Here is a 23,538-nt window from a genome sequence, read left to right as displayed (position 1 = left end):
CTGAGAAGGCTTAACAGTAAAATAATGCTTTTCAGGGAATATTAGTGACAGTGGATGAGAAATCTGAGCTCCGGGAGTTATAGAAGAACCCTATAATGCTAAATGATTAGGTGATGAAATGCTGGAAGAAATTCAGGGCCGGTAAATGCATACTTTGGATGACAAAAGTGTAATTGGGTTTTTAAATCTAAAAATAAGAGAAATTCAAGGAAGAATGGTCTATCGAGGGTTATTAAACACAGATATGAAAACAACGTCTGGCTGAGGAAATCTATAAGCTGAAGAATGTCAGGAGCTGGGAGGATGCTGGAGGGGAAGCAGCCCTTCCCCAGCCGGGCTGGATGGTGCTCCTGTCTCGCCCAGGACATCTCATCTCACGTTCAGCTCCCAACGAGGACTTAAGGCAGGAAGTTCCCATATGTTTACTTACAACACTATGTTGTTTGCACAGATAACATGGGATTTAAAGTTTTCAGAATATTGCTTAGTTGCTATAACACAGAGAAGCCTATTTTAATAACATGACATTTCTGTAGTTTCGCATTTTTCTCACGTCTTCTTTCCCAGGTCAATTCCTTTAAACCCTGACCTCATACTCACAAATCATGCTTACCAGATTTTAGCAAAAACCTCAAAACACCTATACTAACAGAAAGACATTTAAGTTCTATGAACTCCGTAACATCTTGACAATAACATTACACTGTTTCAGTAAATCTCCACAAATAAATAGTTTTAACAATATGAAAGTTTTTTTTTTTTTAAAGTCTAGTTAAAACAAGTATCAGAGTTCCGAACACTAAAGATGTTATCAGAGAGAAATGATCCATGAGCCAAAGGGAAATTAATTTCCTTGGCAATAGGCATTAAACATGAATGCTGTCTTATTCATTCTATCAAGACAGAGACAGAACAAACAAGAGACCATTCTATTTGCACATGCTGTAATGGAAGTTCATGTGACAAAAATTAGGGAGAAAAGGGCTTACTTTATTCAATATAAATCTTCAAAGCAAGAGTATGTATACGGAGAAGGGAAAATATGCCACACACACAAACAAAAGCAAAACTGCTTTCCTGAAGCCTGTAGTATTTATTTATATTGCTAAGCTTCTCCCATCAGAAGATGAAGCAAAATTCTCGTTAAAGAAAAGAAACACTGAGTTGCTTAAAATTTTCATTTTAACATACAGCTCAACCATAGCTTAGTCTAGCTCTCTAGTGAATTCCAGCCATTCACTTTCCAATTCTCTTTCAATGATGTTTCAGGGGAAGGGACTGTAGCCAACAGCCTACAATGTGTACTTGAAATAACTGTCACTTAAAAAAGACACTTAAAAAAACCCCTTTTTTTCTTAAAAAAAAAAAGAAAAGAACAAATAAAAAGGACACTGTTGTCCTCTCGTTAAAAATGAGAAAAGGTATGATCATCATCATACAGTACAGGTAATAAATTCCTTTGTTTTAGCTATTTTTTTTTTTTTTTAAGTTAGATGATAGTTTTTAAAGCACAGTATTGACCTTTAGGAAAAAACCAACAGGCTTCCTTATAGCAACAAGGTCTAAATGTCTTCTATATCCTCTCAATCTACTTCACTTGTGGTGGCACTTTACCACAAGCCTTTGAATGGTGAGAAAAGAGCTAGAAGTGTGACTTGTGCCCTAATTCTGTTTTCTTATCAGATTTCTGCTGTGTCTGCTGACCTTGAATCTTTTCCTTCACCTCTCAGGGCTTAGATACAAAAAAGCAGAGAAGAAAAAAACCGCTTCTTCTGCACGTGGCTTCCCTGCTGCTGCTGCACCTGGGGATGGTGTCTACTCTGCTGACCCCATCTAATTTTCCTATTTATAATCTTCCCCCTGCTGAACAGCTCTAATGCTTTTTTTTTTTTTCTGGATGATTACTAATACTTTGCATTATTTCTAGCAGTGCCATTCTGAATAGCAGAAAGAAAACGGAACAAACATGTTGATTTCATCTGTCAGTTTGACAAGACAATCACTGTATGGACAACTCCAAGTATTTTAAACTCCTAAAATAACAAGATTTAGAAACATAAAAATGTTCCTATTTGCCTTTTTTTTTTTTTTTAGTTTTGAGCCTTGAGTCATCTACTGAAATTCTTTTCTAGAGCCTTGAAAAACAGAAAAATGTTTTCCTCCCTACATGCAAATCCAGAATCTATCATCTCATTCCAGATGCTACTTCAAAAAGTACAAGTAACAAGATCAATTATAAATCATGTAAGTTAATAACTCTACTAGGAGGAAGAGAGAAAAAAAAGATTTTTTTTTTTTAAATCGAAGACATCATCTCTTTGGATTACTTTCTGAAGAATTTTGATTTTTCTTTTTTCCTCCAACCATTGATGCATAGTTTTGTTTTATTTTTTCTCCCCTTTTAAAGAGAACAGAAAATTAATTTCTAAAAAATCTCATTTAGCAACCCACATTCACCATGGAAAGTTTCCTATTTGCCACCAGTTAGTGGATTTTTCCCCAAGAAAAAGGAAATTACTCTTGACAAACTTAGTTATGAATAGTAGCTGGCTTTGCTTGGACCAGAGCTCATAGGAAAAAGTTGAGTTCAAGGTAACCTGACTAGACTGTGTTTCAATAATTCACTGAGCAATAGGCAGCTTTGCTGAAACAATGGCAGTCCCTTTACCAGAGTCCCTAATAATCAGCTAAACACTCTTGTTGTTCTTCTTTTCTTGTCTAGGTATAGCAGCTATAGTTGCAAGGGCTATAGGATCTTTGAAAATACTAGTCAACGAGACACAAGAAGAGAACGCTTAGAATAAAAAATCGGAAAAAACGAACACCAATTTTACCTGATAGGAAATTTTCCCTACCTTAAAACAGTTCATGGATAACATATTTCTTAACTGATATGTATGGTTTACAGCTGCTTTTGAATGAAGGATTTACCTTTTCGTTCCAGACAGGCCCCCACTGCCTCCCGTGCTAGTTCGTAACCATCAAACTGTAACCAGCATCATCAGCCAACAGGTCTGCGAGTGGCTGTGCTTTTTGAGTAAGGTTATTTAACGTTAGTCATCCCAAGAAAAAAACAAAGCATCTGAAACAGTTGATGTCTGTCTCATGTTTCCTCCCATTTCTTTCTTTAAAAAAGCAGGGAATTATAAAGAAAGACAAGAAAATGAGTTCCTGGCAGCAATCCCTTTCCTTAGTTGACTGACTTTAAGGAAACAATGGCCAAGTGCCCCAAACCCCACTCAATGTCAACAAACACAGGTTTGCAGCTTGTCCCAGTCTGTTCCCTCTAGTTTTCTCCTGGCAACACCACCTTGCCATGCTATTAAAAGTTGCTTTAGTTTTTTGTTTTGTTTTTTACTTTTTAATTCAAGTAAAATCCATCACAAAAAGGCCGAAGGAAACAGGCTGTGCAGAGTTTTCTAAAGTACCCCCAGTGACCATCAGTGACCACTCAGATGCCTGGGTTTATTTCCATTGGGCTTTCATTTCATTAAGATGCCAAGACACCTCAGAGCACGTGGTTCGAATCAGTCCTCATCTCAGGGCACAGAAACCATTATTCTTCCCAAAGCAACTGCAATAAGCACTTGCCAAATGCTCTTTTGATTGTAATTGCTTATCGGGCTGGCAAAGAGGCCGATCTTCTGACTCATTGTTCCTGATCCTTTCATATCCCTCTGGGAAAATATGAGAAGGGAGGACACTAAATACCAGCCCAGGGCCCCCATGTTAAAAAGTTCATTTAAGTTCATTTAACTGAGGCTATTAGCATGCTGATAACCTCATAATAAAACTTTAAGTCTTACAAAAAAAAAAAAAGGAAGGAAAAACATCCACTCTAATACCCTTTATGTCAAGATGGAAAATCTGAATATCTGGAATATCTGACACCTGAAGACACTCCTGTGAGAAAGCAAACCAGCCACTTGCCAGGTGGCACCAAGCACTGGAGAGAACATCCAAATCCAGTTGCCAACAAAAATCTGTGGTGTTTGGTATCTAGTTAGAAGTTGTTTTGTAGAAACACAAATGCATATTTCTACCTCTAAGGAGCATATTGAAGCAAACAAAGCAAGACTAGACAGATAACATCTGGTTGTTGGGAAGACTACTCCCCAGTTCTGATCTGTTCATTCTGTGAGGAAACAAACAAAAACAAAATTTGCATTTTGTGCTTCATTTTCACTGTGTCATTCAGAGGGTTCTTTCCTACACTTGTGTGTTTAGTCAGCCAATGATTACAGTGAAATTTATTTGTAAGTAAGACACCCTATTCTTTTAGCATTGTGAGCACGCTGCTTTTGGCTTTATAGAAAAGCCAAAAATCCACGGTCTAACATTGTCCAAATAGATGGCATTGGGATAGAAGTTGCCACAACAGAAGAGCTACTATTCACAGGCACCAGCAGTTTTATTTAGCCTGGGCAGAAAACCACATACTAGCTTTAGCATCTGAAGGAAACCTCTGGAAGTGCCTCCCTCTGTCCCAGCGTGGACGTGCACCTCAGCTGTGCCCCCAGGGACATTTGGGCACCCTGCGTGCACCCTGGCTCCAGCGACGTGAGCCTGGTGATGACCAGTATGGGGCATGGTGTGCTCATGAAGGCGCCTGGGTCCATGCTAGCTGGCACTAAGGGTAGGTACAAGATTTCAGAAGGGAAGAAATCTACAAGAAATAGGATAAGCTAAGTCTTGAGTATGCCTGGGCACTGAAGGTCCCTTTTTTTTTCTGTAACGTGCTGCATCTTGGTCGGCTTGCACATGGTTTCAGCATAAACCATAAACCACTTCAGCCTTAGAAATACAGAATTTATCCAGTTTTTCTGCATTCAGTAGAAGAGTCCACACCACCACCAAAAAATACGTGCCTGGAAAACGCTTTGCTGATGATACACAGTTTAAACTAACGATAAGGAGAGAAATAGATAACTTAGAATACATTCATGGCATCAGTATAACTGTGCACACTAACTAACAGTTTAACACTGCACAATACCTTAAATATCTCAGCTGTGAATGTGCCAGAAATCTAGAGCACAGTATAGTCTTAAATGTTTTTAGGAAAAGACTGCTATATTTTACCATGCTATCAGCGTGCCATAGGCAGGTTATTCTGCTAACCCCAGGATACTGAACTCTCACTGCGATTCCACTTTCTGGAAGCTTTAGCAAAAAGATGTTTCAGAGATCAGGATTTCAGTTTATTTCACTTTGCTGGCAGTGCTGACAGCCAGAAAACTTATGTATTAACCACAAAAAGGAAAGAGGAAGGAGAGTGACAGACAAGAAATAAAACAGGCTAATAAATTCATTTTTTTTCTGACAGGTTGTCAGTTCCTGCATTTTTTTTTTGATACCTACATAATGAAGTGTATACCCGACTGCTTGAAATTACATTCTCACACCATAAGCTGAACATGTTCAATATATTGACTGTAAGAGGAGTGGTGCCTCCCTCTCGGCCATCTATAAAGAGGACTAAAAGGTCCTGCAGTTTCCCTCCCCATCTCCCTGTCAATAAAACATTTTTGTTTTAATGCAGTTAGAGCATAAAGCAACCAGGAAAAACAAACAGATCTACTCCTAGTAAGGAAGGAATACCTAGGAAGGTATTTAGTAGGGTTTTCTAGTGAAGGCTACTATGACTTCATTAGACAAGACTTCAAACCTTTTTTAATTAAGCATTAATACAATACCAAGCATTAAAAAAAATCAAGCTTCTACTGTTGAATATACGTATATGATTATATGGTATTAAAAAAATATCGTTTGTTGTTTAACGCAAAATCTATGTCATTTAGCTAACGTATAGAATGTAACTTTAAAGACATTAATTTCAAAATTTATGCTAACAGAAAAGGAAGTTGGAGTTATTCGTTTCTTCTTGATAAAAAACCTGCCATTCTAAGAAAGTATCAAGCAATAATTGGTTTTACTGGATGACTACTACAGCACAGAACTCTAGCTTAGCACAAAACGTTGGACTGTGCATTTAAGAGGACATGCACATCACACAAGGAGATTCTCTTAAGCTTTGTTTCCATTCAAATGCAACGGTTACTTGCCAGCTAATTGTTGTAAGTAACCATTTATTGGGAACCACTTAATTGTTGTCTCCTTAATTGTGCCCTCCTGTTGTTTTCATATTGACAGCAATCAAGAATACATGAAATACATAAGGCGAACTGAAAACGTGAACAATCCATCAGGAGTTACAAAAATTATCGAAACACCTAAAACTCATCCTTACTGAAAAAACTGCACATCAAAAACAATAGATTTCTACATTTTGGAAAGAACGTATTTTAAAAAAGCACGTTTAAAAGCACTACATTAATTATTTTCACATCTTCTGTTTTGGCACAGGGCACAATGCAAAGTTGTGAGTATATTTCACAATGTAAATATATTTGTCTCTTATCTTTTTCAGATAAGTTTGAGAATAATCAATACATTGTTAACAATTAAGAGCTTCAGGCCAGTTTGGAAATTATAAAACTTAGTTCAATCAGCAGAGCTCTAAGACAACAGAACCTTAACCACTGTGGCATAAACCCAAAAACATGCAATTGCTTTAAAGTCAAGACACAACACGTTTAACTAGAAATGTCTATAAGGAAAACTAAGTGCAATCACCAAACAGTTGAACTCATTTGCAGGTATGCTTGATAAAAGTTTGATTTTAACTGACTTGGATCAGCCACTAATTTTAGAAACTTGGTATAGGCTATGAGGAACATCTACTGTATGTACAGGAGGAAGTGAATTGCACACTCTCAGCACTTTTTCCTGGGGTAGGGAATGAGAGCTTAAGGTTATTGGAAAGATAGGCTGACATAATAATGCTTAATAAAGCTAAGAGTTAAGTCAACTCTTAGCTAACACATGAAATATATATATGCAAACCAACTAATAAAATGCCACCCGTATACTCGATTCTGCTTGCACCACTGCAGACACCTTGTTGGCCTTACACCAAGAGCTCCAAACCAATCTTCTCCTTCTCCCAGGTCCCAAACACGGTGCCTCCACTGCCTCCCAGGGTCCCCCCAGTGTCTTCCGATTACAAACCAGCTCCAGCATATGATGGCCATCCTGTCTCAGATCTGCAGGCTGCCCCACCTGTGCCAGGACCCTGACCAGAGCCCCTTAGCATGCACCTTGCCAGGACTGAAAGAACAAGACCCTTCTTCTACACCCCAGGCTTGGGCTGCGTACCAGTCAGAGATTTCCTGAGGAAGAGATCTTGCCCGGATATTCATTCTTTATGCAACTTTCCCATGCCTCCTGCAAACTTGTCTTGTTATATCTTCTCCCCTCTTTATTTCTTCCTCATTTGAAGCGTGCTAATCTACTTAGTCATTCCTTGCATGGAAATTATTCCATACTTTCATCATTACTCCTACCCAGCTCTGGATATTTTCCAGTTCTTCCAAACCCATTTTGGAAACAGGAGGTCACAAATGTTCAAGGAGGTTAAATGCAGCTACACTACAGATTTAAACACAATGACGCTCTCTGTTTTGTCCTCAGTGGCTTTTTTTTTTTTTTTTTTTTTTTTCAGAACTGAGCTGATGCTATTGCAGAGCCATCCACCCCACACCCCAGGCCCTACTGACTGGTAAGTGTCCGCTGAGACCACCTCGTTTCCTCTGTGAAATGAGGCCTACACACCCCTCCAACTGCCCTCCCGCCTGCGCCGAAGGCGAGGCTGGCTTTTATCCCTGGGCTACACAAGAATGCTCTTTTTTGTTCTTCTTTTAAATCTCCAAAACGTTCTGAAAATATAACATGGACATAACCTCTTCCCTTATCCAGTTTATTTGGCCTAAAAAGGTCAGCATCAATGTATTAGACGCTCTGTTTGGCATTTGGGATTTTCTACCTTACAAACACTAGCTTCCTACAGCGAAGCTGCAGAAAACTAGTTCCCCATGCTACCATAATGCATTTAGAACCAACCAACCAACCCAAAAAAAGAGACCATCAAGTCCTATCTTGTATTTTTTATACTCATAAAAATGCTATTAGCGAACTTGGCAAAATCACCATAAAAATGAAGATTCATATTTCTCAACTGGGATTAATACAGCTATATCCTTAAATATAAGAACATAAAGTATTATATACACAAATGCTTTAATACCATGTACAGTTTATTGCTGGTGCTAAGACTCTGTTATGTTAAGGCCTCAGATTTCTCATGTAGTTTCTTAACGTTTCCAACAGCCAGAATTTTTCAGTCACATATAATTGACCAGTAGAACATTGCACAAAAAAATACCTCATGTTTTGAAATTCTGAAGCAAATATTGTGGTTATCCTGTATCCTGCCTCCATGAAAAGGAATGCAATACAGAATGATATAATGAAAATAAAAGAGCAATATTAATAAAATCCATATCTTTGTATATTTGCTATTAATGTATCTATTATGAACTGCATAAAAGATTTTAGTGCTGCAATGTTAAACCATGATATGTTGCTTATTTACCCTATGCAACTGACTCAGATCAGTAAATGAAAACAGATTAGTAAGACCCATTTTCTCACTCTCATGTAATTGCATAATGTTGCAACATTAGGAATGCAAATCCACAGGGGAACATTAAAAAATATTGCTCTGTAAATTAAAGTCACTGAAAAGTAAATGTCAGCCATGAAAACATTTCCTTTAATGTTGCTTTATAAGTTGTTTAATCAGTCTCTCCTCCAACTGAGTCTGAATTATCCTTAACCTCAAGGTCCAATATATTATTAATACAAAATGGGGAGAATCTGAGGGCAGGGTGGTTTGCTCGGTTCTTTGGAACATACACAGCAGGCAAAGAGTTACACAAACACGAGAAAAAAAAAAACACTGTGAAGAGTTAATACAGCAAAAGAGAACAGCTGGAGACTATTAAAAGCACTCATTAGAAGGAAGAAGCAGCAAACTGTTCTAATTGGGTCAGCTGACAGGTGGCTGCGCTTCAGCGGTGCCCTCCCGGCAGCCGCAGTGATTGATGCTACTGTGTGATCCTCTGGCCAGGGGTATAGCTGCAAGGCTGCCCTGCAGCTCAGGACACGCTGCAGGGCCGTGAATGACCACTTCAAGTCATCTCAGCACCGATATACGGCACGGGGAGCAAAATGACTACTGTATGTTTGGGAAGAAGGGAAAACCCTGAGGGTGTGTAAAATATTGGTCTCTCAACTAAAGATATGAACCCAGTAACTGAAAATGGTACTTTAAAAAAAAGAAAAAAAAAGAATAAGAAATCCCTAATGCCTGGTACGCATTGCATAGACCTAAAAAAAATCATTTTAACCTCTGCATGCCTCAGTTTTTAAATCCAAATGATACTAAGTTCACCAGACCCTCCAAAAAGTCTGTGGTTCAATCAACATCTGGCCATTTGTGAGATCCTCAGCAGAAAAATCCCATATAGAAATGCACCCAAGCTGCAGGCAGGCAACTCTCCCACTCCTTTTTAGAAACACACAGGAGAATGGCAGCAGGGAGGGAGAGCCACAGGTTCAGCACCATGACCTCTCCTGGTGGCCATGTCTCTGGCAAAACGAAGAGCTTCAAGAAACCTAGCTAAAGTTATGAAGGAGAAAGTTCAATGTCTTACTAATACTGAAAATTCAAGATACGGTTAGCCACAATTAAATATTTTTTTCTTATTCAGATAAATGTGGGGATTAAGACAGCTAGCTGCCACCAGCAAACCAACACAATTTGGTAAAAAAGCATTTTCCACTCTTGATAGAAATTTGGGGATATAAGTGACAAAATTCCTGAGCTTATTTAGTGAATTTTTCATATTAATGAACAACACTGTAGTTACAAAAGCAAATTCCTTAAATTCAGGAATACAAAAAATGTTATATGGAGTTTAACTGTTCAGCATTTTTTAGAATTTTGTTTAAAATTTATGAAATAACCTAAAAACCAACAGGCCGCTTTAAAAATTTAGTAATAAAAGAATTTTTTTTCAGAGATGTCTATGTTATTATACTAAATCTGACTTAAAAGTTTCTTAAAATCCTTTGAATTTTACTTTGTTCCTTTGCAGTGATCCTAATGCACTTTTTACAAATTTAACTGAAAAGACAAAAAGACGGAAAGACAGATGCAAATTTACAGAATTATTTGCGTTTGTAATCTTTAACATACTTAAAGCTGAATATGTTCAAATATTATTTTTTTAGATGAGAAATTCCTATTTATTTTCCTGAGATGTTGAAAGACTATGCTGAGCCTGGTAGAGATACGCTGCAAACTTAACCACTAATTATAATGAAAATCTGAAACATCCTATATGTAGGTGACAGGTTCTTAATTTACTAAGCTCGCTCTCTCTCTCTCTCTCTTTACATAAAATCTCTCCTGGTAAATCAGCTGAAAGATATATAGGTCTTGAGTTAGAAGCCATGCTACTAACAACCCCGGAATTAAGAGAGATCAGAAGCACACAGAGCCAGATTTTCTGCAACTCAATCAACAGGGCACAGCTCACACTGCTTCACACCTTTATTCAGGCTTGGCAGTCCTACATCAAAGTTTTAGAATGCATTAAAGGAAGATGAGAAAGCCATACGTGTCTTTTGCTTTCGATGTTTCACACTGCAGTTGTAATAAGTGCCAGACAATCATCAATAGGCTTTTTGGAAAGGACAGTTTTAATACAAAGCTTTCAAACATTTACGGCAGTCACACTGTCAGGAGAGCTTCTTACCTTCTGCACTTTCAGGCCCTAAGCTATATCATCTGGTGCCTAGTCTTCTCTTGCTGGGTACAAGCAGCGATCACAGCTGTACTGACAAGGGATTACTTGCCTTATTGAAGTGTATTTATTCTAGTTCAATCTGAAGCACATCCACTAAAATGAATTTGAATTCATTATCATGAATTCATCCCATCTTACAGGAACATAGGATAGGGCAACTCTCCCAAGAACACGCTTGAGAGTTTACCTGAAGTGCTTGCTACGATTTCAGACCAGCACCCTCTCTGCAGTATTCCACGCTAAAGTGTTGTCACTGTTTGTTTTGGGATAGCTTGGAAGTGATCTGTTTAGGTGACTGACAGTAACTCACTCCAGCTGAGAAAGTGCCAGGTCAGGGCAAGGAGCTGGCTAATCTGGATGGGAAGTCTCACATTGCAGCAGCTGCCTCCACCGTATCTGGCTTGTGAATAAAGGACTTGTTTTCTATCTTGGCTTTGAATTAAATTTTGGTAAACACAGGCATTTGCCGAAACATTTAAAACAATTTATCTGACTCCTGAATGAATAGTTGTTTTCTCTGGAGGGGAGTCAAAGCCTGAAGCTCTATTCAGAGAAGATTTCAAATGATCAGTGAACAGTAGAAATTTGTCTTTTTTTTTTTCTCATCTTTGCAATGTCAGCAGTTAGGATTTTCACAGTTAAAAAAAGAGCACCCAAGAAACAAAAAGACTTCAAGTTTTTTTACCTAGCCCCCTATCCCCCATTTTTTTTTTTCCTTATGGGTCAGATCTAAGGGAAGGGAATGCCTCCATTAAGGATATCACAACCTGATGGCACAGCAGGAGTTCACTGGGTACAGAACTTTACAAAACCTGATTTTAAAATGTTTTCATTCCCTTATTTAAGAGCCCCCTTTTTAGAGGTGTTGAGCTCCCACACTTTCACATTGAAGTTTCTGAGACAAAATGCATGCTCTCAGCTTTTCAAGAGAGAAGAGCAGTGCTCATAGTCATTGGCCATGATGCCAGGGTGGCCAAAACACTTTCCAAGAGAAGCAAAGCCAGGAACATCAGTGCTAAGAGAAAACAGCAATTAGCCCTTGAATATCCCAGTTTCAAAGGCTGAACACCTTTCCTCATGTAAACCTGGCTCTGGTAAAACAGAGGAGTTACTTGGCCTTAGACATTTACAGATTCTCCAGTCCATTTTGTAACTAACTGCTACCAGCACAAGGCTTTTCAGGATCTTCAGCAAAGAGCACAACCTTCTGTAACAACCAGCAGTTTTGTATTTTCCTAGCTTTTGATCTGAGGCACAATGAAAGAAGAAAAGTAAAAGCTTCTTGTATCCTCCCTGTGCTTTCCAAGTATCTGCTCACAGTCAGGCACATCTCATCCCAAATGATTTAGGTTTAATTCTGTCATAAATACAGAAATTATTTAATATGTTAGTGTTATCGTTAAGCATTTGAAATTGAGATCTCTTAACTTCAAGCTTATCATTCAGATAGTTGCAAAAAAGCAACACTTTATGGTGAATTTTCAGTAAAATAAAAAGGCAAATATTAGGGAAAACCTGTGAGAGGTACAAGGACAGCAATCAGGACAGCCATCGCTTGTGCGCTAAAGTGCTGCACTGGCTCACACGCACAGAGGTAAAACCAACTGCTTAGTTTCTTCACAGCTAGACCAGGCAATTGATTTAGCAGGCTTCTGAAGCTACTATACCACAAAATCCATTACCTGAGTTTTAAAACGCATGCCAGCAGATTCTTTTGCAGCACCGAGGAAAAGATTAAAATGCAGTCACATAATACATTACTTGGTTGAATAGCAGAAGTCTTAAAAATGCTTAACATTCAGAATGAGTGGCTTTCATTAAAATTAATTTCACTGGCAGGTGGCCTATATGTTACTCTGACAGGACCAACCACCCTCTTTGAGCAGCGTGACTGACAATCAAACTTTGCCAAGGAGAGGTGGAGGTCAGATGCCAAAAAACATTTCCAGGCTTCTAACAATGAATTGGAGATCGAAGCAAAAAAGAAAAATATTTTTGATGAAGGTTATGAAGGTTATGATCAGAGTCTCAGAATGACAAACAGCCTTTTCAACAAAATGACTAATGTCCTCAACAGATGGCCACTTAATATTTCCTTTTGTTTGTAGCTTTTTTAACGATTTGTGTATGTGTACATATGTGTACATGCATATAAATAATTAAATATAACTTCCTAAAGAACACCCCGACACAAATGAAAATAAGAGGTGAATTTTTTTTTTCTCTTAGCTTTTAAACCCATACAAACACAACAGGAATTAGGTCTGTACGTTTCAGTACATCTGGCTTGTAACATCTCATAGGAGAACATCACGCTGTCTTGTCACAGTTGTGTCACTGAATCCTCTCTGCAGGATCATGTGTGGCTGAAGGCTGAGTCCAACCAAACTGGATCTCCATTATAGAGAAGTTAATATTTAATTCCACCTTTTTGCCTTCTTAGGTAGGTGGTGGTGAGCATGCAAAGAGATCAGTTATCAGGCACCAAACAAGTGAACCAGCACCCCTACTTCCATGTTCCTCACTCAGCATTTGTACACCTACTGACATGGGATCCTCATCTGTGACAAAGGTTTATGAGCATTATGATAGTTCAGCAGTTGTGCAAAACAAAAACTGATGTTATGAACAGCAGCTTGTCAAGCATTATTACCATCTTCTTAATCCAAAAGAGAATACAAAGTCAAACCTAGAAATGAGATGAGAGCCCTGGTGTGAAGAAACTGTGCACAAACCACCAGCAAAAATATCAGACTTGGGTGCACTGAATTGCTCCTTTTCCCAATTTTCCTCTAGTGAGGCTTCACAGTTACAGCCGCAGCTTCAGCCTAGAAATTTATCCAAATATTCCCAATGATAACTATTGGCAGAATTATTACATCTAACTACTGTACGGTCCAGATCCAGGTCACTGGGAGGACTGAAATTCAATGGCATTTGGGACTTGCTGCCAGCTTATACAGGATCAAACAGGGTAACTGAATTCATCAGCAACAGTCTTCACATTAAAGATGGCCAAACTAACGACCAAGAAAGATGAAGTCAGATGAAAAACGCAACACTGAAGATGCCTTGGTCTCCCACTTTTCAAGCACCCAGTTTGAACATCAGCATTATGTATCTACGCACGGAAATCAGTAATTGGAGCCTTTGTTTAAACATACCAGATATCTCTCCTCCTGCCTCATGCTTGGGGTACGGATCATGTGATTCTGTTCTCCTCTCCAGTCTCCAAAACGTCGAAAAAAATAATTGGATAAAAATCGATTGACAGGATCTCTAATAATATTGATGTACACTGGCTGGTCTCCTCCAAACCTGGTGGGAAGAAAAATGGGTGAATCAATCTTACCAGAAGGTTTCAGAGAGGCAAATGTATGTCTTTCCCCTGAATGCTTTCAAACTATTCTCTACAGAGTTCACAGCATTTACAAGGCTAGAAGTAAAGTTGAGATGCTTATGACTAGTTACAAAACTCTGTAAAAGCACATGAGATTTCTTTAGGGTTAAAGGTAAATATGATATCACATTAAGCTGTATGTGGACTACGAACATTTTAGCTTAAGACCAATTTTTTCCACTGTGTCAATGGATTACCCTTCTCAGTTTTCTCCTCACAATTTTCAGATGAAGAACCTTTTGCAGCTGAATCCAAGGATGAACATTTCTTTTTCTAAACACTTGCTTCCCGTCTGGAAAGTCATGTCAGAGCAGGCAGTGCCTGACACTAACTGCCATAGGGCAGCTTTGCATCACCTTCATCTGTACAGTAGGAGTGGGAACATGCTAAGGATTTTGCAACATTCAAGCGTATTTCAAAAGGCTTCCTTTGGATGAACTGACAGATATGCATGGTATTTCCATCTATTTATTTGCTGTAACTTGCGCAGATATTCCTCCTCTCATCCCCAAACCTGCCCCACCTGCTGGATTTGAGGTTATTTAGTGGTTATATAGCACCTTGCACTCGTACTGCATTTCATGGAAGAGAAAAAAAAAGTCAATATGAAAAATCCTGCTTCAAAAAAAAATAATGAAGTATTAATTTCAAGTACACACAAGTCCAAGGAAAAGGAAGGGGTAAAATCACCTGTGACCAGGGTCTGTTCAAAAGCAAAAGACAGCAAAGATACCTGCAGTTTAGAGTACCTGCCTCCTCCTGGTAGTTAAGACAAACATGTTCAGTTTAATATATGGGATACAAAAGGAGAAAGGGAAGGAAAAAGAGAGCTTGAGAAGATAAGGCACGTGATTTTAATGTATTTTCAGAGTGTTAAAATATTGGCTGCTTATTTTACAACAACATGTATCACTAGCAGAATAGGGCTAATTGCCAACCCAGGGGAAGGAAAGAGGAAAGGTGCTTATATTCTTCCTTGGTCAAAACAGAAGGATGAACATTGATGCTCTGCAACAGACTTATGGACTGCAAATGATGTGAGACAGAGCAAAGTAAAACTTATTTGGATAGAGTTATTCCTAGGATAAATCCTACTTAAAATTTTCCTGATCTAAGAGCATGCATTATGTTTCTCCACAGTGTTTCCACCCTTTAGGAGAACAATCTTTAGCTAAGCACTAGCTCATATTTTATTTTGGGGAGGTGAAGGACATAGCCATATTTAAGTATTTAAATGCTCTTCAGATGATTTTCTAAGCCACAGGTTGTATTTCTTTATTTTAAAATGTGAAATATTAGATTAGAAGAGAGAAAACAGAAGACACCATTTAGATGAAAAAAAACCCCACAACTCTCAGGTTTTCTTCATTTTTTGAGTCAGATAAATAATTGAATATATATAATAAAAGATCAGGGCTCCTCATAAATATTAAAGACACAGCAAAATTGTTTAAAAATATGATTTATAGTAAGAGATGAGAAAAATCCCACAGTTCCAACTTTATTCTTATTCTGCATGATTCCCCAGACCAGTAAACACAGCCTGCAAAGGTTTGTGTATATTTATAACTTATTATTTATGCATATCTATTTATGTATACCAGTAATTTATAATTATTTATGTATGCGTATCAGTAATCTCATTGACCTTAATGTTGCAGGATCACTCTCATAATTTGTAGATGCACAGACAGCAGAAAACTTTGAAACAATCCAATTAAGAAGGCAGATGCTCCTTGCTTCCTGATTAGCACATAGCCCAATTTGGACATATGTCTGTAACGGAAGCATCCTGAATTCTTCTCTGAGATTGTTTTTGCTGCTGTCTTTGCCTTTATACAGAAATAAAACTTACATAAAAAACAGACATTCCTGCAATTACCGTAGAAAATTAAAGACGTAAACCTTTGACAATATACATTTAAATAGAAAAAGGGAGGTGAATGCCGTGGTTGGTAGCCATGAAAACTACTTTTTCAAGTGAAATTGCTGGCAAGATTAGGTTGCACCTAAATTACCAAACATATTATTTTCCTGCTGCTTGATGCAGATCGACAGTAATCTAAAGACAGATGCGAGAGGAGAATAGTAAAGAAAAGGGAAAGCAATGAAAACAGCAAGAACAGATGACAGCAGCAGCAAGTTGTCTTAAGACAGAGAGAGAAAGATTACAAGTCAGAGAAGCGAAAGAGCAGGGGTATCCAGCCTGGGGTTTGTAGAAGATGCTAAGCCTAAACGCTCCTCGGCAGAGGAAAAAAAGCAAAACCAGGCAGTTATTATTTGTCTAGATACAATATTCAACAAATAATCATTGTCTTTTCTGAAGTAAAAGGAGTGGTCAGATTGCATAAGTAACCACCCAAAGCATTAAAGCCTGCTCTTTTTCTGGTAAGGTCGTGTCCCTGAACACGTGAACTGTAAACTCAGTACCAACAGCTCTGAGAGAAGAGGCTTGTCTGTCCCTAGAGGACAGCTGGGATGGGAAGTCACTCTTTCACAAAGAACTGCAGAGGAACTTCTCATTTGGAAATGGAGACTGTGGCCTTCCAAAACACCACACGGCTCAAATTTCTGACTTCCTGCACACTTTAACCGGCCTGGTATACACCCAGCTGCAGTTGCTCCGTCAGGCAGCAAGCAGGGAATTTTTAGAAAACTTAAATCTGTTCTGGCTCTTATTCAAATCTGCATTTTTTAAGCATGGTTTATAATACTTCAAATTCCAACCATTTGTTTGTACGGACTGTACTGGGACTCTGATGGAAGCTAAGCAGCAGTTGCAGGGCATAAAAAAAATCCTAATGGTTAAAAATCAATAACCTTAGGCTGTTTAGATAAAAAAAAGAAAATCAATGCTCCATTTGTTCAAGTACATTCTGCCCATTTTTAGATATCTATCAGTCATCATATTAAATATTACTTAGCTCTCCCAAATGCAACTTTTCAAATTAATAACACCCACTTGAAAATGCTCTTGCAAACAATAACATCATACAGTGCTCTCATTATACATCTTATCATCTTATGTATCCCCAAGTATCTGTTGTGAAGGATTCAGAAAGAAACCCAATTATGCTCTTCCAGGCCTGAGCAGAAGGCTTATATTCTATAAGAGGAATCACATTTGGATCCTGCCTGGTAAATACACTGGGTCCTTCTCATGCCCAGCAGCACATTGCCATAATTGGGTTGAGTAGGACAGGACACAACCTCTACAACAGAGAGCTGAAAATGTACACACTGATCCTCCGCAATGCTCTTTCTGCACTTAGCTTCTGATTTATTTAGCATATACAATTACATCGCATTAATTTTAATTACTCTGTTGTGACAGATGTATTTTCAGATTCCTCATCAAAATAACTAGCATATTTGCAGGCTTCAATCAATGATACTTAGATTCATTTGTAGCATTTCCCCATCCCTTTTTTTTTTTTTTTTAGGAGGAAAAAAAGGCTGAGAAATATACCAGATGTTGTAACTCTGTCATAGAAAAAACTTCTCTGATGAATTCTGATTTTATTATTTACATGAGCAAAACCTGTGCCCAAAACAGTTAGCAAGCCCCATCTGAGTCAGGAAGAAAAAAGCAGTAAAAGATTTCAAGAAATTCAACCAAAGCAACTTATTTTGCTGTAAAATGGAGGATATCTCAGCTCCTGTAATTCTTCATTTAAGCTCCTTTTTAAAGGAAGGTTAAATATGAATGCAGTCCTGTCACTTCACTTCAGGAGGCTGCTGCCGTTCTGCTCAGCACAAAACTCTTTGCACAAGCAGAAGCAGGCTTCTTCATCCCTACAGGCAGAGCACGTTCCTAGAGGAAATCAAGATTCCCAACCTTTTCTCTGTAAGAACATCGGCTGCCTGTTACTCTTTTAATGTGAAGAATGTCCTCTTAAACAAATGAGTTAGTTGCTGCAAGTTAAATATAATGGAAACAAAGAAGAACTGACAGTCAGATTAACATGGACAGGTATATTGCGTCCTTCTCAGAAAGGAAGCCCAATTTCCTTTTGCAGCTTCATACAACCACACCGAGAGCATAATTGCCCAGGAAGCTTTACAGATTAATTGTTCTTACAGCTCCATTACCTGGTCTGCAGCACAGATTCAAGGAGAGATCATGTAAAAACCCCAATGTACAACTTCCAGCTTTTCAGGACTTAAACAGATGCAGTCATATCAAATTCTGTCTTTCAAAAAAGGTATCTTATTTGAAGAATTAGAAATGAAAGGTCACTGTAATCTCTCTTACTAACATACACTTCTGGCGAAGCAACCCCATTCTGTACATGAGGCATCAGGCAAGTCTGGGTTGCTCCACTGACCCTCCTCAAGGATGAGCTGCCACCTTTTTTGCAACAAATCCCAGAGGAGCAGGCTGAGGGATTGCCTGTGTGGTGCTGCATTGTACTGCCAGACTCCTAACTCAAGGAGTTTATCTTCTTGCTTTTGTGCCTTTACCCTGTGCTGTGGCCATGCTTTCAAGCTTTTCTTTGGAATTAGGAGGAAAAAAAGAAAAAGTGTGCTGAGATAATCCTTTTAATTTCAAGACTGCATTCCTGGCTGGGCTGGCCTCGAATGGGAGGTGTGATCCGAAGTGCCCAGTGGTTCAAGGTTAACAGTAAAATGGTGAAAACTGGCAACACTGCTCTCAGAAACTACCCCTTCTGGAGCTGTGACATTAACAGCAGAAATTTCAGCTTCTGAGTGACTTGTCTGGGTAATGTCATCACAAAAAAAATACCAAAGGAATTGCTTAGTAAACTGCCTTAGACTGGCAGATTACACCACTGTAGATCTCCCAAAATATTTTATGCTGTATTTCTGCCAGCCTTTTACATTCATGCATGGCAAACATACTGAAAATTATCTGTATCTATGCCTTTCCTTACACTAAGGATATCAAAGTAGTTTGAAATATAAATTGATAATGAACAGCACCAACACTGATACAACTCCTGCCCATGTCTAGGTAGCATCCCCAGCTCAAGTAAAGGGAATACTTGAGAAGGAACTACTATTTGTGGTTTAGTTTATGAACAGCTGGAAGCAAGAGTGAAAACACTAATTATAAACACAACACTAATAGCAGCTAAAGTCAAACTCTGCATGATTTAAAATCACTTAATTCCAGATACTTTGCATTCAAGGCTTTCAAAAGGTCAGGCTCAGGAACTCTCTAGACCTCTAGTTAACATTTTGCTACAATTTGGAGATGTTCCATCAAAAGCAAATGTTGCACATTATATAGAGGAATGGAAAAAATAATTACAAATTATTATGACAAATCCCCATTAATAGTAGAACAGCTGATACAACACTTTAGGAAGTATTAAATCAACCAATGTGGTATGCAGAAAAGATGCATCTTCAAAACTGACCGGGAGCACAGATTTGGTTGAGATGGTTATTCACATAAATCTTGTGACCTGACTTCTTAGGAAGGCTATCATGCAGAGGATGTAGGCAAGGGTCAGAAGTTACTCGGTATTGCATATGCAGCTTCCTGTCTGCATGCTTTTATCAGGGTTGTTAATGGGGACTCCAGCTGTTTTGTGGAAATGGCTGTCACAGAGCAACTGAAGACAATGCTGAGTGCCATATGGAAATTCAAATACAGTAAACTAGGCGTAGTGAAAAGTCACCTCTCATCACACCCCATAACTTGGTAGTAGTAAATGTTGTGTGACAACGCACAGAATATAAAAATCAATGTAACGTGATTGAAAAAAACAACTGAAAACATGGCAGCCATGTCCCAAAAGTGAAATTCTAGGCAATCGCCATCGAATATAAGGATCTGTGGATATTATCATGTTTGAGTATTTGAATCTATACTGTCTAATATCATTATCTGTGGTTCAGGAGAAAAGCAGAAAACCACTGATAACAGTTTCAGATAATGAAGTAGCAAGAGGTAAGAACAATAAATGGAGTGGTTTGATGATACAGAGACACTTGAGCAAGCCACAGCGCAAGCAAGATGTAAGCACACACACATTGTTGGACAGAAAAAAAAAACAAAAACAAAGCGCCTAGAACCAAGAGCAGAGGACACTCACAGGGAAGGAGCAATTCTGATAAGGACCTGCATGCCTGCACAAATTATCAGCAGCGTGAGATTTTCTAGGCCAAAATGATCCTGGTTTCCCTTCTTCCACGATGAAAGAGCAGAGAGGAGCAAAGACCTGACACTGTACCGACACGACCACTGACCGAGCTCCAAGTCCTTTTCAAGCAAAGAATGCACAAAGTTCAGAGCAGAGTCACGATGATGAAAAAATACATTGCAATGAAAAGATGTCAAGAAGGGCAGAGCCTTCACCTTGAAAAGAGAACAAAAAGGAAAATAAAAACACCTGAGAAGGCTGGGAGGTGATTTTACCACAGCATAAGAACTTACACATGAAAGATAGCATAGGAGAAAAATTAGATAAAAGGAGTCTTCACGTAGCAGGCAAATGGATTCTGAGATCCAATAAAAAGGAATCAATTGGCTTTCTCAGAAACAATTATGAGGAAAAACAACTCAAAATTTAGAATTACAGGACAATATTCACATATTTACAATATTTACAACAATTACATATTAGGAGAATTTACCAAGGATAGCGGATTCTCCATCATCGGTAATTTTGAATCAAGGCTTAAATTTTTGTCCTAAAGGATATGCTGTAGTTCAAAACTAAATAGCCTGTATAATGCGTTGCACAGGGGTAAGAAAGACTACAGAAATGACTTGATTGCCACAATCCAACTTTTTGCCCCAAGGCAGAATCAGCTATGCAGTTGTCACTACCAACTCCAACATCCATGAGTATATTGCATTTTGTTACTTTGCTGTTGTCTTTGTTCAAGCATTCTCTCAGATTGCTAATCTAGAACTCTGCTGATGCAATTTAAGACCACCACTTCTGATATCATTACTTTCAAAGAACAGTATATTTCCTTTATCTTATCACAGTCCCCTCTTTCCCAGTCTTCTCTCTTGTTTCTTTCTCTGCCCTTTCAATCTTTTGTCACAGGTCACTTTTTTCTCTCTGATCTTTTCCTTTACTTGCTTTTGGGCTCTTTCTGATTAATGAACATCTTTCTCAAGTTAATGTACTCCAAAATTGGCAATATAATCTACAGTGCAAATATGAGCACAGAAACCAAAACAACAGTAAAAAAGGATAATTTAAGCATTTTGCCTAATCCCACTGGCCTTCAGTCCACAGTAACTAAATTTCAAGTAATGATTTCTATTCATTGAATATTGTATTACCTGCTAAATGAAAGCTGAAAAGTCTACTATGTGAAGAACATAGGAAATCTATGGAAATAAATTTTAAATAAGATAATCTAAAAAACTGTGAAAAAACTCACTACAGAGCAATGTTTTCAAACAACAACAAAAAAACAACCACAAAACCCCCAAACTCTTAGATCATACAAAGGTCAAACTCCACGTTAGATTTGTGCTTAGCCTTCCATCAAGTCACAGTTAAAAAACATCATTACACTGTCACGTCATTAAAAAATTTAGTATAAAAAAAGAAAAAAAGATGTAGGAGGGATTACAGCACCATGTGGCCATTCATGAGATGTGTACTTTACAAGGCGGACCTCACATGATGGTAGAAAGTGTTTCATGATGTGTTAGCAAAAAATATAGATTATAATGAACACACATAAAGACATAGTGTTAAAGCCGGGCACATAGGTTTAGCTGACATTTCCCTACTTTTAAGGGCTTACCCAAAGGTTACTAATTTTTTTTTCTTAGCATATTTTTAATGACATTCTCTTTTTTTAAAGGAGAAAAAATCCACAACATGAAACTACTTTAGTACATAAACTTAGGCTGCTATCACTGTTTCAAGATGTCATTTCAAGGAGGTATTTCAAAAGCCCAATCCCTCCTACCACTGAACTGTACAAAATGAGTGCAAGCTGACTGATCTACTGCATTTCATGCAGAGTATACTATGGCTTGTATTTGAAGGGGCACGGACATTCAGCATCTTCTAAGGCCAGCTCCACACATTTGCCCTGAACACTTTTCTCAAAAGCTAGCTGAGGACAGTTAAAACACATAATAGGCATGTTCTGCAAAACATCTGCGTTCTGTGTGGTATTACTTGCTCTGGAGAATTTGGAGAAACAAGAATTCTCAAGCTGTTAATAAATGGGAGGGTTATGACAAATATTCCATGGCTCTGTTTTAAGTCAAAGAGAGCAGCATCACAGAATCACCGCTGTTTTACAGACATCTTAGCAGTCTATAAAACATTTAAAAGTTCAATTATGTTTCCAAATTGACAGGTCAGAGACACATGCGCAGGTTAAGCCATGGCGAAGCAAGATGACCTGTTTTTTAAAATGGGAATCATTTTTAAATCGTATCATTGTATCATACAACCCTTACGAACAATCAAAATCTAACATGCAAGGCTTTCAAAAGCCAAGCTTCCAATCAATGCAGAGCGCTCCTGCTTTCAAACATGCAGCTGATTCGCATGATGTATAGGCAAGTTACTTTTCCAAGAGTTACCTGCTTTTTGTTTCTTGGCTATGGACACGTTTTTACAGAGCCCAAGAACAGGGAACGCTGTAATGTAAAAGTGCTGTGTTGAACTGTCATTTTCTGCATCAGAAGGAACACAACTGGCAAAGAATAACAACAACAAAAACTGAACAACATTCAGAAATCAAGCACAGTTTTGCACTTATCCGTACTGAATCTCTCTCTGCCTATACCTGCTTCATATAGCACGTGATGTACTGGTACCCATAATTCAGAACTCGGGTCTGAGTTGAAGCAAAGGATCCAAACTCATCAGCACTACTGCATGTGACTGGGTCTGTCCCTACAACAGGCTGATTTTTATTAGTTAGTATTGGTCTCTGTGTCTGTTTTAAAAAGTAACATAAAAATCAGTAATGCTGATACAGTCTGTTTACCAAAAAAAAGATTTTTTTCAAGAAAAACAAGGGCTTTGCACATTAACTTTACTAATGAATAACAGAAAACCAGAAATATTTCTTATGTTGATGCCAGGGACTCAAGACAAGTACCCTCAGGAGCAGAAGACCTAACAGATTTTTCTCTCCTCCTCCAAACCTGTCCCCCACATCCCTTGTGCACCGAGCAGGAAAGACACAGCAGAGCTGGGGCTGGCGTTCAAGCAGGGCAGAGGGTGGTGGCCACTGGCTGTGGCCCAGCAGAAGCCTGGCAGCTCTGTCTTGCTTGGCTTTCCTTTCAACGGAGGCACCTGCAGCAACATGGTTGTCTCTGGGTTTTCTACCGGCCTTACAAATTGTATTTGAAACTGGCCAACGGGTTCAGAAGTTATTCAGGAATTAGGCGTGGGGGGA

The 23,538-nt window shown here is 38.4% G+C and overlaps 1 protein-coding gene across 3 annotated transcripts in view; it reads right to left on the bottom strand.

Moving 5' to 3' along the window:
- UST (uronyl 2-sulfotransferase) overlaps nt 1-23,538 on the bottom strand; it is a 182,022-nt gene that overhangs the window by 67,067 nt on the left and 91,417 nt on the right. For all 3 annotated transcript variants that reach the window (XM_066994179.1, XM_066994181.1, XM_066994180.1), the window contains exon 5: nt 13,940-14,093. In XM_066994179.1, coding sequence (XP_066850280.1) covers nt 13,940-14,093 — 154 coding nt within the window. The remainder of the gene's footprint in view (nt 1-13,939; nt 14,094-23,538) is intronic.

This window comes from Anser cygnoides, chromosome 3 (genome assembly GCF_040182565.1).
Source record: "Anser cygnoides isolate HZ-2024a breed goose chromosome 3, Taihu_goose_T2T_genome, whole genome shotgun sequence".
Taxonomy (NCBI): Eukaryota; Metazoa; Chordata; class Aves; order Anseriformes; family Anatidae; genus Anser; species Anser cygnoides.
Note: the sequence above shows the minus strand (reverse complement) of the source record. Positions and strands in the feature narration are given on the sequence as shown.